The sequence below is a fragment of the Dendropsophus ebraccatus genome, chromosome 1 (genome assembly GCF_027789765.1).
Source record: "Dendropsophus ebraccatus isolate aDenEbr1 chromosome 1, aDenEbr1.pat, whole genome shotgun sequence".
NCBI classification, from domain to species: domain Eukaryota; kingdom Metazoa; phylum Chordata; class Amphibia; order Anura; family Hylidae; genus Dendropsophus; species Dendropsophus ebraccatus.
The window spans coordinates 203,257,522-203,280,018 of NC_091454.1; the positions used below are offsets into that span (position 1 = coordinate 203,257,522).

General features: G+C 45.3%; 1 protein-coding gene across 1 annotated transcript; it reads right to left on the reverse strand.

Moving 5' to 3' along the window:
• Positions 1–10,351: 10,351 nt before the first annotated feature.
• On the reverse strand, positions 10,352–21,719 carry LOC138767468 (uncharacterized). Its single transcript, XM_069944977.1, has 10 exons — positions 21,566–21,719; positions 20,623–20,687; positions 20,321–20,380; positions 17,730–18,544; positions 16,267–16,337; positions 15,959–16,085; positions 14,702–14,770; positions 13,550–13,606; positions 11,663–11,731; positions 10,352–11,408 (listed from the first exon to the last, which is right to left on the reverse strand). Exons 4-10 carry the CDS (start codon positions 18,538–18,540, stop codon positions 10,927–10,929), a joined length of 1,686 nt encoding a protein of 561 aa, XP_069801078.1. The 5' UTR covers positions 18,541–18,544; positions 20,321–20,380; positions 20,623–20,687; positions 21,566–21,719; the 3' UTR covers positions 10,352–10,926.
• Positions 21,720–22,497: the final 778 nt, after the last annotated feature.

Genomic DNA, 22,497 nt, shown 5'->3' on the forward strand with positions numbered 1-22,497 from the left:
CACAGGAGAGAAGCAGGGGGGAGAAGCATGGGGGAGAGAAGCACAGGAGAGAAGCATGGGGGAGAGAAGCACAGGAGAGAAGCAGGGGGGAGAAGTATGGTGGAGAGAAGCACAGGAGAAAAGTAGGGGGGAGAAGTATAGTGGAGGGAAGCACAGGAGAGAAGCACAGGGGGGAGAAGAAAACAGACCCAGGTTTCACACTGAGTGAGTATAAATACATTTAGAATCTATATTATTAACTATATGTATAATATGTACTGTTTTAGTGTCATTTTGGTTGGTGGTGTACCCCGGGATTTTTTAAGTATAAAAAGTGTGCCGCGGCTCAAATAAGGTTGAAAATCACTGCCTTAACCCCTTAAGGACCGGGCCTGAAATGGCCTTAAGGACCGGAGCAAATTTTATGAATTTGACCAGTGTCACTTTATTCATTAATAACTTCGGGATGCTTTTACCTATCCGGCTGATTCTGAGATTGTTTTCTCGTGACATATTGTACTTCACATTTCTTGTAAATTGGAGTCGATACTTATAACGAATCTTTATGAAAAAAACCAAAATAGCGTGAAAAATTGTGAAAAAATGCATTTTTCCAACTTTAAAACTTTTCTGCTTATACAGAAAATGGATATACCACATAAATTATATATTAAATAGCATTAGCAACATGTCTACTTTATGTTGGCGGCATTTATTAAACTATATTTCATTATTTTTAGACAATAGGAAGCTTAAAACATTAGCAGCAAATTTCCAAATTTTCAGTAAAATTTCAAAATCAGATATTTTTAGGGAACTGTTCAGGTTTAAAGTGTATTTGAGGGGACTGTGTGTTAGAAAGCCTCACGAAGCACCCCATTTCAGAAACTGCACCCCCTAAAGTCTGCAAAAGCACATCCAGAAAGTTTTTTAACCCTTTAGGGGAGTCACAGAAATAAAAGCTAAGTGTGTAAGAAATTTGAAAATTTTAATTTTCTGTGCAGAGATTTTATTGTAATCCAATATTTTTCATAATTATAAACCTATTACCAGAGAAATGCACCCCAATATTGATTGCCCCGTTTCTGCAGTTTATAGAAATACCCCATATGTGGCCCTATTGCGCTATTTGACGCAACCACAAGCCTCAGATATAAGGGAGCGCCTAGTGAATTTCAATGGCTCCGTTATTTTTGGTCATTTTTGACTGTACCACTTCAGGTTGGCAGAGGCTCTGGGGTGCCAAAACCTAAAAAACACCCCTAAAGGGACACCATTTAGAAAACTACACCCCTCAAGGAATGTAACAAGGGGTGCGGTGAGCATCTGGACCCCACAGGTGCTTCACAGATTTTCCAAACAATATGGCTTGAAAAAAGACTAAAGTATTTTTTACACTAAAATGTTGTTCTAGCCTTCAATTTTTCATTTTCACAAAGGGATAAAAGGAAAAAAAAAACACAAAACATGTAGCGCAGTTTCTCCCGAGTACGGAAATACCCCACATGTGGACATAAAGTGCCAAGCGGGCGCAGGACGAGCCTCCAAAGGGAAGGAGCGCCAATTGGCTTTTGGAAGCTGGATTTCACTGGAATGGATTTCAAGGGCCATGTCGCATTTACAGAGCCCTCGTGCTGCCAAGACACTGGAAACCCCCCACAAGTGACCCCATTCTGGAAACTACACCCCTCAAGGAATCTAACAAGGGGTGCAGTGAGCATATGGACCCCACTGGTGACGGGCACAAATGTGGAAAAATGTGACGTGAAAGTGAAAATTTTCATTTTTTCACTTTCATGGCACAAATGTGCCCGTCATCCAGGGGTCCATATCCTCACTGCACCCCTTGTTAGATTCCTTGAGGGGTGTAGTTTCCAGAATGGGGTCACTTGTGGGGGGTTTACAGTGTTTTGGCAGCACAAGGGCTCTGTAAATGCGACATGGCGTTCATCATCCATTCTAGCCAAATCCAACCTCTAAAATCCAAATGGCGCTCCTTCCCTTCGGAGGCTTGCCCTGCACCCACATGGCGCTTTATGTCCAGATGTGGGGTATTTACGGACTCGGGGGAAATTGCTCTACACATTTTGTGTTTTTTTTAATCTTTTAACCCCTTGTGAAAATGAAAAAATCAAGACAAGATCAATGATTTAGAGTAAAAATTAAAAAAAAATTACACTAAATGTTGGTCTAGCCTTGATTTTTTTCCATTTCCACAAGGGGTTAAAAAAGAAAATTCAAAATGATAAATTCAAGGCTAGACCAACATTATAGTGTAAAAAATTTAATATTTCATTTTCACGCCACATTGTTCCACATTTGTGCCCGTCACCAGTGGGGTCCATATGCTCACTACACCCCTTGTTACATTCCTTGAGGGGTGCAGTTTCCATAATGGGGTCACTTGTGGGGGGTTTAACTGTCTTGGCACACAGGGGCCTTTTGAATGCAACATGGCCCCTCGAAATCCATTCCATCCAAATCCAGCCTTCAAAAACCAAATGGCGCACCTTCCCTTTGGAGGCTTACCCTGCACCCGCATGGCGCTTTATGTCCACATGTGGGGTATTTCCGTACTCAGGGGAAATTGCTCTACACATTGTGTTTTTTTTTATCTTTTAACCCCTTGTGAAAATGAAAAAATCAAGACAAGATCAATGATTTAGAGTAAAAATTAAAAAAAAATTACACTAAATGTTGGTCTAGCCTTGATTTTTTTCCATTTCCACAAGGGGTTAAAAAAGAAAATGAACACAAAACGTGTAGGGTAGTTTCCCCTGAGTACGAAAATACCCCACATGTGGGCATAATGTGCTATATGGGCACAGGGCAAGTCACCAAAAGGACAGAGCACCATTTAGAGGCTGGAATGGGGGATGGAGGCCATGTCGCAATTACAAAGCTCCTGTGCTGCCAGAACAGTAGAAACCCCCGACAAGTGACCCAATTCTGGAAACTACACCCCATAAGGAATCTAACAAGGGGTGCAGTGAGCATATGGACCCCACTGGTGACGGGCACTTACGTAGAACATGTGCCGAGAAAATAAAAAAATACCATTTTTTTCATTTTCACGTCCCAAATGTGGCCGTCACCAGGGGGCCATATACCCGCTGCCCCACTTGTTAGATTCCTTATGGGGTGTAGTTTCCAGAATGGGGTCACTTGTGGGGGGTTTCTACTGTCCTGGCCGCACAGAGGCTTTGTAATTGCATCATGGCATCCTCTAATGGGAATGGCGGCCATACCTACTTAGCTGGAGAAAAGGGACAATTCTAATTTATTTGGGGGTATTAGGCCAATTATTAGTTTATAAGGTTGAAAATGACAGGTGTCCATCAAATTCAACCTGTGTTGATCCAGAGGAAGGCAAAAACCCCTCGTGAGGCAGACGACAGTAGCCTCATCACAGGGGAAAAATTCCTTCCCGACTCCATATTGGCGATCAGAATAATCCCTGGATCAACGTGACCCCTGAAATAGGAATAAGGGACAGAATTTAGATAATGTAGAACCCCAATGACGTGTGATACGCCTTGGAGCGATCCAGTATACAGAGGCCGGAGTGATCAGGACAGGTGTCACACTGGAAAATGGTGTCCTTCCTGATCCCCCTGTTACCCCACACTCTGCACTTCTTCTGGGGTCTCCCGTTCTCCTGTGTGGGGGACGTCACCTGGAAAATGTTGTCCTGGTGCGATACGGGGTCCTTCATATCCAGAAGCGCTGGGTCCGCTCCATGGCTGCTAAATATGAGGGCGCTATTACTACTTCTGATATGTTCGGATCGTGCCGCAAGCTACAGTAGCTCGGGCAGCGAGGGACCGGAAGAGGGGGTGCTGGTATAAGAGTTATCCCCGTACAGGTGGTGACCTTTATCCAGCAGTGGGAAGATCAGTTCCCGGACGATGTCCCCACTAACTCCGAGGATGGGGGGGGAGGGGGCATCTGGGGGCTGGATTCGAGTGTCCCTTCCTTCATACACTCTAAGGGTACGTGCACACTGCGGAATCGCGAAGGATAACCCTTTGTGCATTCCGCAGTTGGCACCCGCCGGCGGACTGATGCAGGCGCACGTCTCCGTCCGTGTCGTAGACTCCATTCTATGCACGAGCGGATTCCGCTCTGCGTCCAACGTGTTGATGGAATGAGGGATGATGGAATCCGCCCATGCATAGGATAGAGTCTATGACACGGGCGGAGAAGCGCCCCTGCATCAGTCCGCCGGCGGGTGCCAGCTGCGGAATGCACGAAGGGTTATCCTTCGCCATTCCGCAGTGTGCACGTACCCTAAATCTGTAAGTGTACCCTGAGGTACTCTCACAGAGTTTGTAGAATTTCACGCCATACCGTCATCTCTTATTGGGACGGTACTGGCGGAAAAGACGTGTCTGGGGGGCAGCGTACGCTACGCTACCCCCAGACACGTCACTGGATGATGAGAAGGATGAGGATGAATGGAGGAACAAAGGACCCCCCATTCATCCTCACTGGCTGTTTCGGTGTCGGAGGCAATAATAATGTATGCGTCCGATACCGAAAACACCCTGGGGGCCATCTTTATATGGGGATTGGTATATGGGGTATGTAGTGGTGTAGTGTAAAACTTTATTCAATGTAGTGTGGTGTAATGTAGTGTTTTTTTACGTGTTTTTTACAGTAAGTATACAAAAAAAAACTACGCCAAAAATGGTGTTGCTGATGAATGCCGCACTTATGTTCGGCACTTATCAGCAGACCGTGGCAGTAGGATATAAAAAAAAACCACCCTACGCCAAAAAGGAGGAGTTGCTGATTAGCAGCGCACTTTCGTGCGATGCTGATCAACACTCAGCGGCGATAGGGTGCGGAAAATAGAAAAAAAAAAAATTGGGAAAAAAAAAATTTTTTTTACTACATTCTGAACATCCCTGTAGTGGCTGATACGTGTATTACACTTATCAGCCGCTAGGGGGCAGCAGAGCGCAAGATCCGAAAATAGACGACGCTGGAGCCGAAAAAATACGAAAAAAGACGACGCTGGAGCCGGAAAAAGCCGATCGGGACTCACGGAAGAAGCCGAAGTCCCGACAAGATGAAGAGGACGCCGGGAACCCGGAAGACGCCGATCAGGACCCCGGGACAGGTGAGTAATGTACAAATACCTGCTCTGGACCCCTCAGCTACCTAGCTGAGGGGTCCGGAGCAGGTATTTATTACTTGTGGGGACTTTGATCGCCGTGAACGGCCGGCCGGCTGTTCACGGCGATCGGGACGGTGGTACCGTGACCACCATTACTTTTTACAGTAATGGCGGTCGGTGCCGTCCTCGGACAGCACCGACCGCCATTTTTTTCCGGGTCATCGGGCCGATGGCCCGGAAAGGTTCCGATCGCCGCTATGGGCTTATCAGCCAATAGCGGCGATCGTCGGCATGGGGGGGGTTAACAACCCTCCATGCCGACAGGGAGAGATGGCCTGCTATGTATTATAGCAGGCTATCTCCCCCGATCGGGACCCGGCCGGCCGCGGCGCCCGTTTAAAGGGCTGACGTACCGGTACGTCATGGGTCCTTAAGTGACAGTGATCCATGACGTGCCGGTACGTCATGGGTCCTTAAGTGTCACTGTCGTGAATTTTTTTTTTGCAGAAATCAATAGTCCAGGCGATTTTAAGAAACTTTGTAATTGGGTTTATTATCCGAAAAATGCATTTTTATCATGAAAAAGCAGTTTGAAGCTCTCACCCCTGTCTTCATTGTTCTCCTATGGAGAGAGCTAAAGAAAAGACCAAAACAGGACAACAAAGAGTTAATCTACAAATACCTCACGGGATATCTCCTGTGACAGTCACCAGTGACCTGTCTGAGCTCAGATTACAGCTGTCACCCAGCTCCGTGCCTGTAATCCTCTGTTATCTGCTTTCTGCTGCCGGCTAACTCCCTCCTTCCTCCTCCCCCCTCCCCCCTCCCCTCTCCCTAGAGCAGACAGGGGACGACTCCTGCAACAAGTCACAATTTTCAGATTTTTCAGAGTGGATGAAAAAGAGGAAGGAGGGGGGGACCTGGGAAAAGGCTTTTTACATGCAGATAATGGCAGATTTGGTTAATAAACCCAATTACAAAGTTTCTTAAAATCGCCTGGACTATTGATTTCTGCAAAAAAAAAAAAAATACGACAGTGACTCTTTAACCCTTTAAGGACGGGGCCCATTTTCGTTTTTACGTTTTCGGTTTTTCCTCCTTGTGTTTAAAAGGTCATAGCACTTGCATTTTTCCACCTAGAAACCCACATGACCCCTTATTTTTTGCGTCACTAATTGTACTTTGCAATTAAAGGCTGAATTTTTGCATAAAGTACACTGCGAAACCAGAAAAAAATTCAAAGTGTGGTGAAATTGAAAAAAAAAAAGCATTTCTTTTATTTGGGGGAAATGTGTTTTTACGCCATTCGCCCTGGGGTAAAACTGACTTGTTATGCATGTTCCTCAAGTTGTTACGATTAAAACGATATATAACATGTATAACTTATATTGTATCTGATGGCCTGTAAAAAAATCAAACCGTTGTTAACCAATATACGTTCCTTAAAATCGCTCCATTCCCAGGCTTATAGCGCTTTTATCCTTTGGTCTATGGGGCTGTGCGAGGTGTCATTTTTTGCGCCATGATGTGATCTTTCTATCGGTACCTTGATTGCCCATATACGTCTTTTTGATCGCTTTTTATTAAATTTTTTCTGGATTTGATGCGACCAAAAATGCGCAATTTTGCACTTTGGGATTTTTTTGCGCTGACGCCGTTTACCGTGCGAGATCAGGAATGTGATTAATTAATAGTTTGGGCGATTACGTACGCGGCGATAGCAAACATGTTTATTTATTTATTTATTTGTTTACTTTAATTTAAAACCTGGGGAAAGGGGGGTGATTCAGACTTTTATTAGGGGAGGGGGATTTTTACTATTAACAACACTTTTTTTTTTTTTTTTACACATATACTAGAAGCCGCCCTGGGGGACTTCTAGTATATACACTGTGATCTCTCATTGAGATCTCTGCAGCATAGATATGCTGCAGAGATCCATGAGATCGGCACTCGTTTGCTTTCGGCTGCTGCAGCCGAAAACGAACGAGTGCCGAGCCGAGGACGGCGCCATCTTGGATGCGTCCCCGGCCGGCATCAGTAACGGAGATCGCTCCTCCGGGACAAGGTCCCGGAGGAGCGATCTCTCCCACTAGACCCCAGGGAAACGTTGCCTCCGGTAATCGGAGGCAGCTGTCAACTTTGACAGCTGCCTCCGATTAGCTAATTAGCGGGCACGGCGATCAGACCGTGCCCACTAATAGCGGCGGTCCCGGGCTACACGCGGCACCCGGGATCGCGGCACTTCAAAGCGGGGCCGCCGCGCGGCCCCGCTTTGAAGTGCAAGTGAGGACATATGACGTAGGGGTACGTCATATGTCCTTAAAGGGGTAGTCCACCCAAAAAAAATTTCTTTCAAATCAACTGCTGCCATGAAGTGACAGAGATTTGTAATTTACTTCTATTAAAAAATCTCAAGCCTTCCAGTACTTATCAGCTGCTGTATGCCCAACAGGAAGTTGTATTATTTCCAGTCTGGAGAGCAGGAGGGGTTTTCTATGGGGATTGGCTCCTGCTTTGGACAGTTCCTGACATGGACAGAGGAGGCAACAGAGAGCACTGGGTCAGACAGGAAAGAAAACACTACTTCCTGCTGGACATACAGCAGCTAATAAGTACTGGAAGACTTAAGATTTTTTAATAGAAGTGAATTACAAATCTCTGGCACTTTATGGCACCAGTTGATTTGAAAGAAAAATTTTTTGGGTGGACTACCCCTTTAAGAGGTTAAGGACCGGGGCAATTTTGATTTTTGCGTTTTCGTTTTTTCCTCCTTGTGCTTAGAAGGCCATAGCAGTTGCATTTTTTCACCTAGAGACCCACATGAGCCATTATTTTTTGCGTCACTAATTGTACTTTGCAATTACAGGCTGAATTTTTGTATAAAGTACACTGCAAAAGCAGGAAAAAATTCAATGTGTGGTGAAATTGAAAAAAACCCCACATTTTGTGTATTTAGTGGATATGTGTTTTTACGCCGTTCGCCCTGGGGTAAAACTGACTTGTTATATATGTTCCACAAGTCGTTACGATTACAACGATATGTAACATGTATAACTTATATTGTATCTGATGGCCTGTAAAAAATTAAAACTATTGTTTACAAATATATGTTCCTTAAAATCGCTCCATTCCCAGGCTTATAGCGCTTTTATCCTTTGGTCTATGGGGCTGTATGAGGTGTCATTTTTTGCGGCATGATGTGTTCTTTCTATTGGTACCTTGATTGCGCATATATGACTTTTTGATCGCTTTTTATTAACAGTTTTCTGGATTTGATGCGACCAAAAATTTAGCAATTTTGCACTTTGGGATTTTTTTGCGCTTACGCCATTTACCGTGCGAGATCAGGAATGTGATTAATTAATAGTTCGGGCGATTACGCACGCGGCGATAGCACACATGTTTTTTTATTTACTTTTATTAATAACCTGGGAAAAGGGGGGTGATTCTGACTTTTATTAGGGGAGGGGGCTTTTTATTAACAACAACACTTTTTTTTTTACTTTTACACTTATACTAGAAGCCCCCCTGGGGGACTTCTAGTATAAGTGCTTTGATCTCTCATAGAGATCTCTGCAGCATAGATATGCTGCAGAGATCCATGAGATAGGCACTCGTTTACTTCCGGCTGCTGCAGCCGGGAGTAAACGAGTGCCGAGCCGGGGACGGCGCCATCCTGGAGCGGTCCCCGGCCGGCTTCAGTAACGGAGATCGCTCCTCCGGGACAACGTCAACGTAATCTGAGGAGCGATCTCCCCACTAGACACCAGGGATGACGCTGCAAACGGTAATCGGATGCAGCTGTCAACATCCGATTACTGTATTAGCTGGCACAGCGATCGGACCGTGCCCGCTAATACCTGTGGTCCCAGGCTACAAGCGGCACCCGGGACCGCCGTGGTTCAGAGCGCGGCCCTGCTCTGAACGTCCTTAACGACCGCAGGGCGTAAATATACGCCCGCGGACGTTAAGGGGTTAAAGGAGAAGTCTGGCAAACATTTTTATTAAAGTATTGTATTGCCCCCCAGAAGTTATACAAATCACCAATATACACTTATTACGGGAAATGCTTATAAAGTCCTTTTTTCCCTGTACTTACTACCGCATCAAGGCTTCACTTCCAGGATAACATGGTGATGTCAGTTCCTGGATAACATGGTGATGTCACTTCCTGGATAACATGGTGATGTCACTTCCTGGATAACATGGTGATGTCACAACCCGACTTCCAGAGCTCTGCGGGCTGTGGCTGCTGGAGAGAATGATGACAGGGGGACACAGGGCACTGAGCATCCCTCTGCCATCATCCTCTCCAGCAGCCACAGCCCGCACAGCTCTGGGAGTCGGGTCGTGACATCACCATGTTATCCAGGAAGTGACATCACCCTGTTATCCAGGAAGTAAAGCCTTGATGCAGTAGTAAGTGCAGGGAAAAAAGCACTTGATGTGCCTTTCCCGTAATAGGTGTATATTGGTGATTTGTATAACTTTTAGGGGGCAATACAATACTTTATAAAAAAATTTCGAAAGACTTCTCCTTTAAAGGGAAACTATCAGCATCTAATCTGCTGATCTGTCCTTATAGCTCACAAGACGCTGAGGATGCAGCAAATTTTACCTTGATCAATAGCGCCAGATATTATATAATAGGATATTATTCATCATAGTTTCTTTCACATGCAAATGATGCGGTTGGGTGCACTGGGGGTAGGGGGGAAGGTGAACTACTGCCCTTCCCCCTAGCCAGTCAGACCCTTCTAATGAATATTCATTGCTGTGCATTGATTAGCACCACAGTGACATCACTACACAGCACCGCCCCAATATTCATTAGATGGGTGGATAGGTGCGCTGAGAGTGGTAGTCCCATCCCCGATGCACCAAAAAACCTCATTAGTATATAACATATACTAAAAACAGCGCCAAAGATCAAGGTAAAAAGTTACCTTTATCCTCAGTGCCCTGTGCGCTATAGTGATAGAACAGCGGGTTACATGCTTCTAGTTTCCCTTTAAGTTTTCTCTATGGGCTGGAGGTTTCATCTTAAAAGAAAATATTGAAACTTTGTTAGACTAAGTAGCTACTCCTACAGATAAGAAGTTGTCCAGGATTACACAGGTTTTGTGTGATGTTTCCTATTCTTTTTAGTGGAGCCAAGCTGCAATTCCAGACACCAACCATTGACAGGTGTGGTGCCGTCCTGGAATAAAGTTGCTAAATTCTTGTAACGCTCATCGACCCCTTTAATACAACGCTAGAAAATGGAAAGGGAGTCGCATTTATTATCTCCAAACCAGCAAACGGCAACCGATAACAGATTGTATAAAGGAGAATCATACAAACATTGTGAATGACAGGCAGTTCAATAATAAATAATAGGGGTAATACTCTAGATGCTGCGGTCAATGTGAAAATGGCTTCACTCCAGTGTGAGGTGTCTTGTAAGTCAGAAAAGGCGATGACCGAGAAAAGATGTTCCCGCAATACGGATAAACTTTAACAAGTCAGAATCCGGAGAGAGTGTCTTCCTGCAGTCCCTACAGATATGGCCGCTCCCCAATGTGCACTGTTCTGTGGTTACTTAACCCTTACTTAGCCATAAAGGACAATGGCTGCATGCGTGTTCTCAGATGTATCAGCAGACCAGACCGTTCCATGAAGCTTTTGCCCCATTCATTGCTCCTATCCAGTGTGGATCCACTTCTGATGGCTAAGGTGTTACCTCTGGATAAAACAAGACTCTATCTTCTCCCGTGTGGTGGACAAGATCTGAGCTCACCACTACACTAGTATGGGCGCTCACCCGTGGGATTACTAGGGCCTCACAAGGTGCAAACTACATATGAACCACAGAAGCTACAGGTATACGGCTTCCTACCATTGTACATCTTTCTATGGATAAGAAGCAGGGTGCTATCTATGAGGATTCCGCATTTTCCACAGATATACGACCTATTGACTTCATGGATTCTCCTGTGTCTTGCTAGATTTGAGGTACGGCTGAAGCATTTACCGCAGTCTGTACATATGTATTGTCTCTCAGAGAGCTGGGATTCACAGTCCGCCATCAGTTCAGACCCAGTCCACGTCTTTCCTTGAGAGAGTCCATTACCATTATAGAAAGTCTGGTCTACTGGCTCTTGTCTTCTAGAGTCTTCTGAATGATAGATTGGCTGCTCGGCTCCGTTGCACATTTGTTCTTGTAATAGAAGTTCCTGCTCGCCGCACATAGAACTTTCCACTGTCCAGTATCTAGTGGACACATCGGCCTCCGGTTCCTGTTTGACTGTGATGGGCTGCAGATCTGAAAAGGGAAAATAAAAGACCTTTGTTTTACATAAACGCAATATCCAGAGATGGAGTCGTAGGGAATACAGTGCTCCTATAATGTGCAATGGGGGAAGTGGCTCCCGCCAAGGTGCAGTCCGGTCCCTAGCATGGGCTGCATGTCTGCCCTTGGAGATGATTGTGGAGAACATGGTATGAAAACACAAAACATGAAAGATCAAGGAATCTACAGGATGGAGATGGCGGATTTCCTCTATAGTCCGCACTCACTTGCTGTAGGACAGCGGTCTTGACCCTTCTTCATTCCGGAGATGATTTCAGGCTTTTCATAGGCAAAACCTGTAAAGTGGACATAACACTATGTCAGCAGGTACATAGGCTTTTGAACTGTTAAACCACTAGGGCAGGATCTGGGACTAACTCATTAAAGGGGTTGTTCACCCCAAAATTTTTCCTTTCAAATAAACTGGTGACAGAAAGGTACAAATCTATGGCACAAGTTGATTTGAAGGAAAAAAAAAATTGTGAACTACCCCTTTAAACTTTTTCTGCATTTATGTCAGAAATATGGCCACTTGCCAACACGGATTATTTTTGTAAATTATGCTCACAGCTCAAGTGTCAAAGAGGTGGTGACAGGCCATGGCACGCAATGCACCTCCCTCCCCATCACTTGTCTGACATAAGGGTCTCGGCTTCCAGAACTAAACTGTGCACATCAATCAGTCAAGGCAAAGAGGAGGCATGGATGCTGAACTCTGCTCCTGATCTTGGGTGGACTAAAGGTGCGTTTACACGTAACGATTATCGTGCGAATTTGCGCGATAACGATCAAATTCGAACGATAATCGTACGTGTAAACGCAGCGAACGATCAAACGACGAACGAGAAATCGTTCATTTTGATCTTTCAACATGTTATGAAATCGTCGTTCGCAAAAAAAATGTCGATCGTTCCGTGTAAACAGTCATCGCGCAAAAGTCCAGCTGCTCGCAGCCTCGCTCGCCGCCCGGCCCCCGCTCAGCCGCAGCCTCCTGCGCCGGCTCAATCGCCACCCCCGCGGCCGCCCCGATCGCCACCCGCCCTGCTCTTTAATAGATATGAATAGAGAAGACTGAACTCGAGCATGCAGCAATTTGATTACCAGCGGCTGAAGCAGTTTGATGCCTGGAAAGCATGGATACAGTCATAGACTTAAGGGCCCTATTACACGGGACGATTATCGTTCAGTGTAATTGTAGGCAGTGATTGGAAAATTGTTCGTATGTCGTTGACCGTTGATTTAGATCTGAACCTAAAATTATCGTTAATCGTTCGCTGTAATTCCACATTTGTTCGCTAATCATTCAGTGTAATTGCACATTGTTCATTGTCTTGCTGGGATCAGAAGGAATAAACGATCATAGTAACGATCGCAATAACGATCATAGTAACGATCGTATCTAACGATCATCGTTCTGTGTAATATGGTGAAAGATTTCAGGTTCACCATATTACATATTCGTTTATCGTTAGTCGTTAAAAAATCGCTCTGTGTAATAGGACCCTAAGGGCCCTATTCCACGGGACAATTATCGTTCGGATAATCGATAACCATAAATTATTTCAAACGACCGTTATTGCGAACGACCTGAAATCATTCATCCAATGACACGGAAAGATGATCGTTAATTATAATCATTCTTGCGGTCATCTTGTCGTCGCTATTGCGTTCGGCGCTACTGAGAACGACGTCTTATTCCATGCGAACAATTTGCGAACAAGCAACGATAAAAATAGGTCCAGGTCTTATTAAGCGATCAACGATTTCTCGTTCGTTGTTTAATCGTTAACTGCTATTCAACCGAATGATTATCGCTTTGTTCCGAACTATTTAAGGATTATCGGAACAATATTTGTCCCGTGGAATAGGGCCCTTAGACTCTATCCATGTTTTCCAGGACTCCCCAGGGCGGCATCCAACTACTCTGGCCACCGGTAATCAGATGCTGCATGCTCTGGTTCAGACAAACTCAAGCATGCTTGAGGTTTGATCATCTCTAGGTATGAACTATGGTTGAAACATTTTTCACAGTCTGTACGTGTGTAATGTCTCCCAGTGAGGTACAGCAATCTGCAAAAAACAGATGGCAGATTCTCTTTATGGTCCACACTCACCTGCTTTATGGCTTTTCTCCATTGTAGAGGTGGTTTTAGGTTTTTCATAGGCAAAACCTGTGGAGGTAAAATGGATATAATATGATAATGTCAAGCATGGAAGGACACCTGTTCATCACGCAGGTTGTATATCAAATGAGGGCAATTAACTTATACTAATTATATTATTAAAGTGTAACTGTCAGGCAAAGCCGTCTTCATTACAGAGAAGCCAGTGAAGACGGGTTCTGCTGTGTCCATTATATCCTATGGAGGGGGGAGGAGCCGAGGGAGATGAGGAAGCAGGAAGAAGAGACATGAAGGTCAGCTGTTTGTAGACTGTCTGGGCAGCTAAAACGCTGGATTCAGAGGTCAGAAAGGTCAGTGCTTATCTGGGAACTTGCTGAGAGAAGATTGCAGGGTGTTGTGCTGTGCAGGACTGCTCCATGCTCACTTACTCCTCTCAGCCCCTCCCCTCTCCATAGAGCGTAATGGACACAGAAGTCCTGATTCTTCTGAAGTGAGGGGGGACCTAGAAAAACAGCTTTTTCAGTACATAAGGAAACTCTTTTGCTAAATAAAACCTTTAACAGAGTTTCTTAAAATCGCTTGTACTGTTGATATTTATTGTTTTCAGAAAAATGACCCTGAAATGACAGTTACGCTTTAACTTTTACTAATATTATCAGCTCTGCAGCTGACCAGGAGACAATGCTGTTTGTTATGTAACAATGCAGTCAGCATAATATCACTGTCTGGTTACAGAGGTTTTGGTGCTTTGTGACAGGAGAGCTGACCATTCAATGCAAGCACCCCCAGGATTCCCTGCTTCTGAATTTGGACACGCAACAGCTGTACACATGCACAGTGAAGACTTGTCCCGGTCCATGCCTGGTCCAATCAAAACCAAGACATCTCTGTGAGTATGCAAAGGACTCCTGTGTTTGGTCTCTTTTTTGAATAGAGAAAAGAGGAAGGAGCACGGAGCACAGTTTGACAGGAAAGCAGACAAACATATGTAAAATGTTTATTTAAACATAGAAAAGTATAGAAGAATATATTGTAAGACTGCTTGTGATCACAACTCATGTTGATCTCTTAATTTTTTTTCTTTTGCGACAGTGCTTCTTTAAGAAATTTACAAGACATTTATCCACACTAGTCCACACTAACCTGCTGTATGACAAAGGTCAAGGCCCGTTTCCATTCTGGAGATGATTTCAGGTTTTTCATAGATAAAACCTGTGAAAGTAAATTGGATATAATATTATGTTGGCAGGTAAACTCAGAGCTACGATGAAGCTCACAGGAAGAAGAGCTGATAAGTTATATAGGGACTTAAAGAGAATCTGCCACTAGGTTTATGTGGACTAAAATGAGGGCGGCATAAAATAGTGACAGAAATGCTGAATAGATCGGTGTATTGATTCCATCATTATGTTCAGCCGTTCTCCTAATATGCAGGAGAATAGATTCTTGCCACACCCCTCACCTGCCCTCCAGCTGCTGACTGACAGTTCGCTCAGCAGCTGGTGGGCAGAGTTTTCTGCTTCTCATAAATATAAAGGACTACTGGGCTCATGCACATAATGGAGAGGACTACTCATTGTCCATGTTATTCAGGAGGATCTCTCTGGATCAGCTGCACAGAACAATGTAAGGGATACATCATTCTGTTCAGCTTCTCAGTCACTAGTTTATGTTACCCTGAGATAGGACAGCCTAAACCTACTGACAGAGTCTCTTTAAGGGTGCCTTCACACATACCGACTCGCAGCAAAAAACTCGCTGCGAGTTTCTGCTATGAGTCGAGGTCCTGGAAGACCCCTATCATTACATACAAGCAGTGGTCTGAAAGACCGCTGCGTGTATGTAATGCAGCCGCCCCCTTAACCCCTTCGGCTCCCGCACCGGTCACGGTCCCGCACCGCTGTCTCCATACATTACCTGGCTCTGGCTGCACGGGGTCCCGGCGTCTTGCTCTGCCGCCCAGCCAATCAGTGGTTGTGAGCCGAAGGGGTTAAGGGGGCGGCTGCATTACAAACACGCAGCGGTCTTTCAGACCACTGCTTGTATGTAGTGATAGGGGCCTTCCAGGACCTCGGCTCGTAGCAGAAACTCGCAGCGAGTTTTTTGTTGCGAGTCGTTATGTGTGAAGGCACCCTTAAAAGTTTTTTTCCAGCGCAAGTGTCCAGAAAGGAAATATCACATCAATAAATCCGCCGCTTCTCTAGCTGCAATCCTTGGAAATTCAAATCAAAATATTTTTAATGTGACAGGTTCCCTTTAAAGGGTAAGATGTCAGCTTAGATGCCCAAAGAGTGGTTTCCATTCTGTAAAGTAAGCTGGAATCCTATTCCCTAGGACATTGAGCCAAAGTTTTGGTGAACGTTGCCAAAAAAAGATCCAGACATGGCGGCAGTATCTTACCCAGGGAGAAGAGGTTGTAGTAATTCTCCAGCATGACGTCCATGTACAGCAGCCTCTCCAGCATCCCCATTGTCTCCCACTCCTCCGCTGTGAAGTACACCGCCACATCATCAAACCTGATGGGAACCTAAGATATAGAGAGAAAAAAACCTAAAAGATTCCTGGAACAAATGGGCAGGATTCCGGGCTCTGGATGTAAGCTCAGGTGGCTCCATTCACTGACAGCAAGCAGTCAGCCAGGGGTGCATAATCTAACCATGAGGAATATATGCTTCAGTATGTTCACCAGCAATGGCCCAGTATATTACCTCATGTAACAAGGAATCCATTTCGTGCTTCAGCTTAGATATCAGATCCAGAGACGCTGTAACCGCAGCATCTAGAAGAGTCAGGATATGCCAAGATAAAACAGAGTATTAAACACCCCCAATATTGGAGTTTTATCCAGGGCAAGCAAAAACTTCTGGTCAATCGTTACTCTGTTTCTAGGAAAGCTGGGTGACAACAAAGACTGCTGACAATACAGATCACAGGTCTGTCACTGTATATATATGTGTGGTGGTCTCCCAGTTGATACCATATGCCCTTAGGATGTGTTTACACATACAGGATCAGCACCATCAATCCGTTGTGATACGGTACGTGTAAGCTAACCTTAAAGGGAATCTGTCACTAGGTTTATGCCGTCTGAAATATGAGGACAGCATTAACTAATGACAAAAATGCTGATCAGATAGGTGTATTACTTACATCATTCTGTTCAGCTGTTCTCCTAATATGCAGGAGAATAGGATTCTTGCCACCCCCCCTGCCCTCCAGCTGCTGATTGACAGCTGACTGCCTATACACAGCATGGATAGATAACTGATAATCAGCAGCTGGTGGGTGGAGTTTTATGCTTCTCATGAATATCCAGGACTACTGAGCTCACACACATAATGGAGAGGACTACTTATTGTCCATGTTATTCAGGAGGATATCTCTGGATCAGCTGCACAGAACAATGTAAGTGATACATCATTCTGTTCAGCTTCTCTGTCACTAAGTCATGCTACCCTGAGATAGGAAAGCAGAAACTTACTGACAGTGAGTCTCTTAAATGAGCATCTAAAGCTAGCAATACACTTTAGAGAGCTGTTGGCTAAACACTTATTTGGCTAACAGTCATCTCCCCCACTCATTTAAGTGCATGCTTGACTCAGATGAGTTTGCGTATGTTTGAATGAAAGCCTTGGCAGCTTATCTCTCCTTATAATAAAAGGTCTGGGCATATTGAAATCAAATTGCCTAACCATTCAGTAGGTCAGTAAGCCCCCATGCACACTAGATGGCCAGATCAGCAGGTTCTACATCCATTAATGGAATTATGTTGTCCCATCTAAGGCTAGCAGAAACTAGTGACAAAGAGGCTGAACAGAATGTTGTAACACTTACACTGTTCTGTGAAGGTGATTCGGGATATCCCCCTGTAGTCCTTGATATTCATGAGCACCAGCAAACTCCGCTCACCAGCTGCTGTGTATAGGCAGTCAACTGTCAATGAGCAGCTAGAGGGCAGGGGGGGAGGGGTGTGACAAGAATCCTATTCTCCTGCATATTAGGAGAACGGCTGAACAGAATGATGTAAGTAATACACCAATCTGTTGAGCATTTCTTTCACCCTCAGTTACAGGGGTATAAACCTAGCGACAGATTCCCTTGGAGACGGATTACTGTAAGCATTGCCCGTACAGGAGTAAACAATATGTACTGTATATGTGGTGATACTTACCGAGAGTGAACGGTCTCTCCTGAACACCAGATCCCTTTTTGGATCCCTTTTTTTGGATAAAGACAACAGAGTTTGACAGAGTGGAATCGGTTTGCGTCCCTGTGCTGCAAAATCCGATTTTTGTCAGTTGTACGCCCTGGAGCGCCTCCTCCTCTTGGGCTATTAGCCGCCCATTAGTCGAGGTAGTCGGAGCGGCTGTATCATAAGGTCTCTTCAGCTGATCTACACAATTTTTCATCCTATTTTCTTCCATAATACATTTCTCTTCTTTGACAATGGGATAAATAGAGGGGACGGCATCGACTTCCAAAGCTGTCGCATGGCTACTGAAAATATAGGGGTCCAGATTGAAGTGGCACGGGCACAGCCCATATTGGTTTTGCCTGTTTTTATCCAATAGCGCCAGATCTGGATATCTCTCATTCATCGAGGTAGCGGAACCGGACGCATCCAAACCTTTCCTTACTCTCTTTACTCGGTTCTTCTTCAGATTTTCTGCAATGATATATTCTCCCTCTTTCACAATGGGAAAGATGGAGGGGATGGCGTCCACCTTTAAGGATCTTCCATGTTTGTTGAAGATGTAGGAGTCCAGGGTGAAGTGGCAGGAGCACAGGCGATACTTGTTTTGCTTGTTCTCGTCCAGTATCTTCTGGGCCAATGCATTTAGATCTGTGTAGATCTGACCGGTCTGCTGCAGCCATACCTTTATTCTGCTGATATCCTTGGGGAAGGGGTGTAATATAATCTGCTCGCTCTGGCCCTTTCTTCCAGTCTTGCTGATGCAATGGGTTACCAAACAGCTTGGCATGATTCTACCGAAAACAGGAAGAAAAAAAACTGATTAAAATTGTTCGCTTTTATATAACAGCTATATTTTAGCATAAGATCTACTATACCCCTTAGATGCTGCAGCGAATGGGGACACTGGGATGTAGATGGTTAAATAGGGAGAGAACTCCCTCTGTTATTCGCATTGATGTCCCATGATTTTTATAGGTTGTGTGAGGTATTGCAACTCAGCTCCATTCACGTCATTGGAATAATAGCAATACCACACCCAAACTTAGCTGTTTCTGGAAGAAAGCATCTAAATCTATCTTTTTTCCTGGAGAACCCCTTTAAACAGGTTTTCTTTGACTGTAAATCATACCTGTCACAAATAAAAAGTTTTATCAGTCAGACATGGACAGATCAGTGGAACAAGCACAGAGAGATGTGTGCAGACATCTCTTCTTTCCCCATAGACTTGCCCCATAGACTTGTGTAGCACTGCAGTTCAACTCCATTGAAGTGAATAGGGCTAAGATGCAATACCACACATAATCTGAGGACTTGGGTGGCGCTGTTTTTTGGAAGAAAGCAGCCATGTTTTTCTAATGCTGGATAACCTCTTAAATATATATAGGCTTACCATATAAAAGCCATTAATATGAATTTAGAGGGCGTGATAGGAGATGGACCCTCACTAATGAGGTGACTGTGGTGCTCCTCCAATCTTTCTATTGCTTTCCTTGTATTAGATGAGCTACAACAATACTAACTTCAGCTGCTACCAAATGTACAGTAAGGGCATATACAGGGTATTGTGATCAAGTGATCCATGGATGGCAAACATGTTGGATGGTCCATAGGTCCGATGCCACGCCACATCTCATGGTGCGTTTATACGGAACGATTATCGTTTGAATTTTCTCAATAACGATCACATTCGAGCGATAATCGGCTCATGTAAACACAGCGAAATCGTTCATTTTGATCTTTCAACATTTTCTCAAATCAACGTTGGTCGTTCGCTAAAAATTCGCAGATCGCTTTGTGTAAACAGTCTTTCAAAGATTCACCCTATGTGTGAGACAGGCTTAAGCGATCTTAAAAACGATCAATTTTTATAACCATTTATTCGTCTAAACACTGATCGTTATAAAAACCAAATTGTTGCTTTAAAATCGTTAAACGATCGATTGGGTGAATTATTGCTTTGTGTAAACGGACCATCAGTCTATAGGTAAGGGGTGTCAAACAGAGATGAGCGAACCGGGTTCGGGTTTGAGTCGATCCTAACCCGAACGATCGGCATTTGATTAGCAGCGGCTGCTGAACTTGGATAAAGCTCTAAGGTTGTCTGGAAAACATGGATACAGCCAATGACTATATCCATGTTTTCCACATAGCCTTAGGGCTTTATCCAACTTCAGCAGCCACCGCTAATCAAATGCCGAAAGTTCGGGTTCGGATGGACTCGAGCATGCTGGGGGTTCGCTTATCTCTAGTGTCAAACTGACGGCCCACCAGCTGTTGCAAAACTATGATCCCTATTGTGCTAAACCTTTTGCTGTCCAGTCACCATGTAGTTGTCCAACCAGTTTGACGCCCCTGCTATAAGTCAACTGGTCAGACTTCACATGCAAAAGATCCAACATTTGATGTTGTCATTCACGACGGGGCCAGATAACCGGACATATATGAGCCCAGCAGTGAAGAGTCGACTCCTTACCAATCTGATATTGATGCTTCCAAAAATATATTGAAGATACCAATAAAATAATAACTAATAACCTAACAAAAAATGTTCAGGGTAAATTTCTTACCTCCAGATCTGTACAATCACCCAGTGGTTTCATGAACCTGAACTTGTGCTGTCATCATGCCTGAAAGAGAATGATTGCCTTGTGGTTATCTCATATCTCTAGTGTACAGACGGTAGGTGTATATCAGGGGTAGGGAACCTTGGCTCTCCAGCTGTTGCAAAACTACAACACCCATCATGCCTGGACAGCCAAAGCTAAAGCTTTGGCTGTCCAGGCATGATGGGTGTTGTAGTTTTGCAACAGCTGGAGAGCCAAGGTTCCCTACCCCTGGTGTATAGTGTGGTGATGACCCCAATACCTACCAGATCAGATAGGTGGTGGGTCCGCCAGAAACACGGCACTTTTCCAACCACTGACGTCTCATGTCCTTAATGAGAAAAAATAGATATTAACACATTTGCAATAAAGTTTTATGCACAAGCGGCTGCTGTGGATTTGTGGAGGCCATTGAGCTTCTCATTACATACAGACTACACTTTCAGGCTACTTCATCCTGCCTGGTCAGCAGAACTACAATCCCCATCCTGCCTGGTCTGCAGAACTACAATCCCCATCCTGCCTGGGCTGCAGAACTACAATCCCCATCCTGCCTGGTCTGCAGAACTACAATCCCCATCCTGCCTGGACTGCAGAACTACAATCCCCATCCTGCCTGGGCTGCAGAACTACAATCCCCATCCTGCCTGGGCTGCAGAACTACAATCCCCATCCTGCCTGGGCTGCAGAACTACAATCCCCATCCTGCCTGGTCTGCAGAACTACAATCCCCATCCTGCCTGGTCTGCAGAACTACAATCCCCATCCTGCCTGGTCTGCAGAACTACAATCCCCATCCTGCCTGGTCTGCAGAACTACAATCCCCATCCTGCCTGGTCTGCAGAACTACAATCCCCATCCTGCCTGGGCTGCAGAACTACAATCCCCATCCTGCCTGGTCTGCAGAACTACAATCCCCATCCTGCCTGGGCTGCAGAACTACAATCCCCATCCTGCCTGGGCTGCAGAACTACAATCCCCATCCTGCCTGGACTGCAGAACTACAATCCCCATCCTGCCTGGGCTGCAGAACTACAATCCCCATCCTGCCTGGACTGGCAGTCCCTCACACTCCTATTGCTCAGGATCTCTGTCACCTGTCAGTGAATACACAGCTGCAGGGCTGTCACTATGGAGGGCTCAGCATGCCTGTGTACATCCCATCACACATACAGCACAATAACACTGTGACATCAGCCATCACATTACCTGATCCCCTCAGCTGCACTGATCACCTGGGGGCTGCTGGGACTTGTAGTCCTGCTCCCCTGCATGGCACAGCTCCCTCGCCTGAAACCTCATCTACAATACAATGCAGGTGATCCACACAGAGTCCATGTCACCATGGCAGGAGAGGGAGTGGTCATGTGATCAGAGCGGAAGGGGAGGGGCTTAGCCCTGTGTGTATGTATGGGAGCAGGGTGCGGAGGGAACTGTAAGTGGTGGGAGAGAAAGAGGAGAGAGTGTATGGAGGGGATAGTGAGGGAGAGAGGGGATAGTGAGGGAGAGAGTATGGAGGGGATAGTGAGGGAGAGAGTATGGAGGGGATAGTGAGGGAGAGAGGGTATGGAGGGGATAGTGAGGGAGAGAGGAGAGAGTGTATGGAGGGGATAGTGAGGGAGAGAGTGTATGGAGGAGATGGTGAGGGAGAGAGGAGAGAGTGTATGGAAGGATAGTGAGGGAGAGGAGAGGGTATGGAGGGGATAGTGAGGGAGAGGAGAGGGTATGGAGGGGATAGTGAGGGAGAGAGGAGAGAGTGTATGGAGGGAGAGAGTGTATGGAAGGATAGTGAGGGAGAGGAGAGGTAAGGGGAGAGGGTATGGAGGGGATAGTGAGGGAGAGAGGAGAGAGTGTATGGAGGGGATAGTAAGGGAGAGAGTATGGAGGGGATAGTGAGGGAGAGAGGAGAGAGTGTATGGAGGGGATAGTGAGGGAGAGAGTGTATGGAGGGGATAGTGAGGGAGAGAGGAGAGAGTGTATGGAGGGGATGGTGAGGGAGAGAGGAGAGAGTGTATGGAGGGGATAGTGAGGGAGAGAGGAGAGAGGGTATGGAGGGGATAGTGAGGGAGAGGAGAGGTAAGGGGAGAGGGTATGGAGGGGATAGTGAGGGAGAGAGGAGAGAGTGTATGGAGGGGATAGTA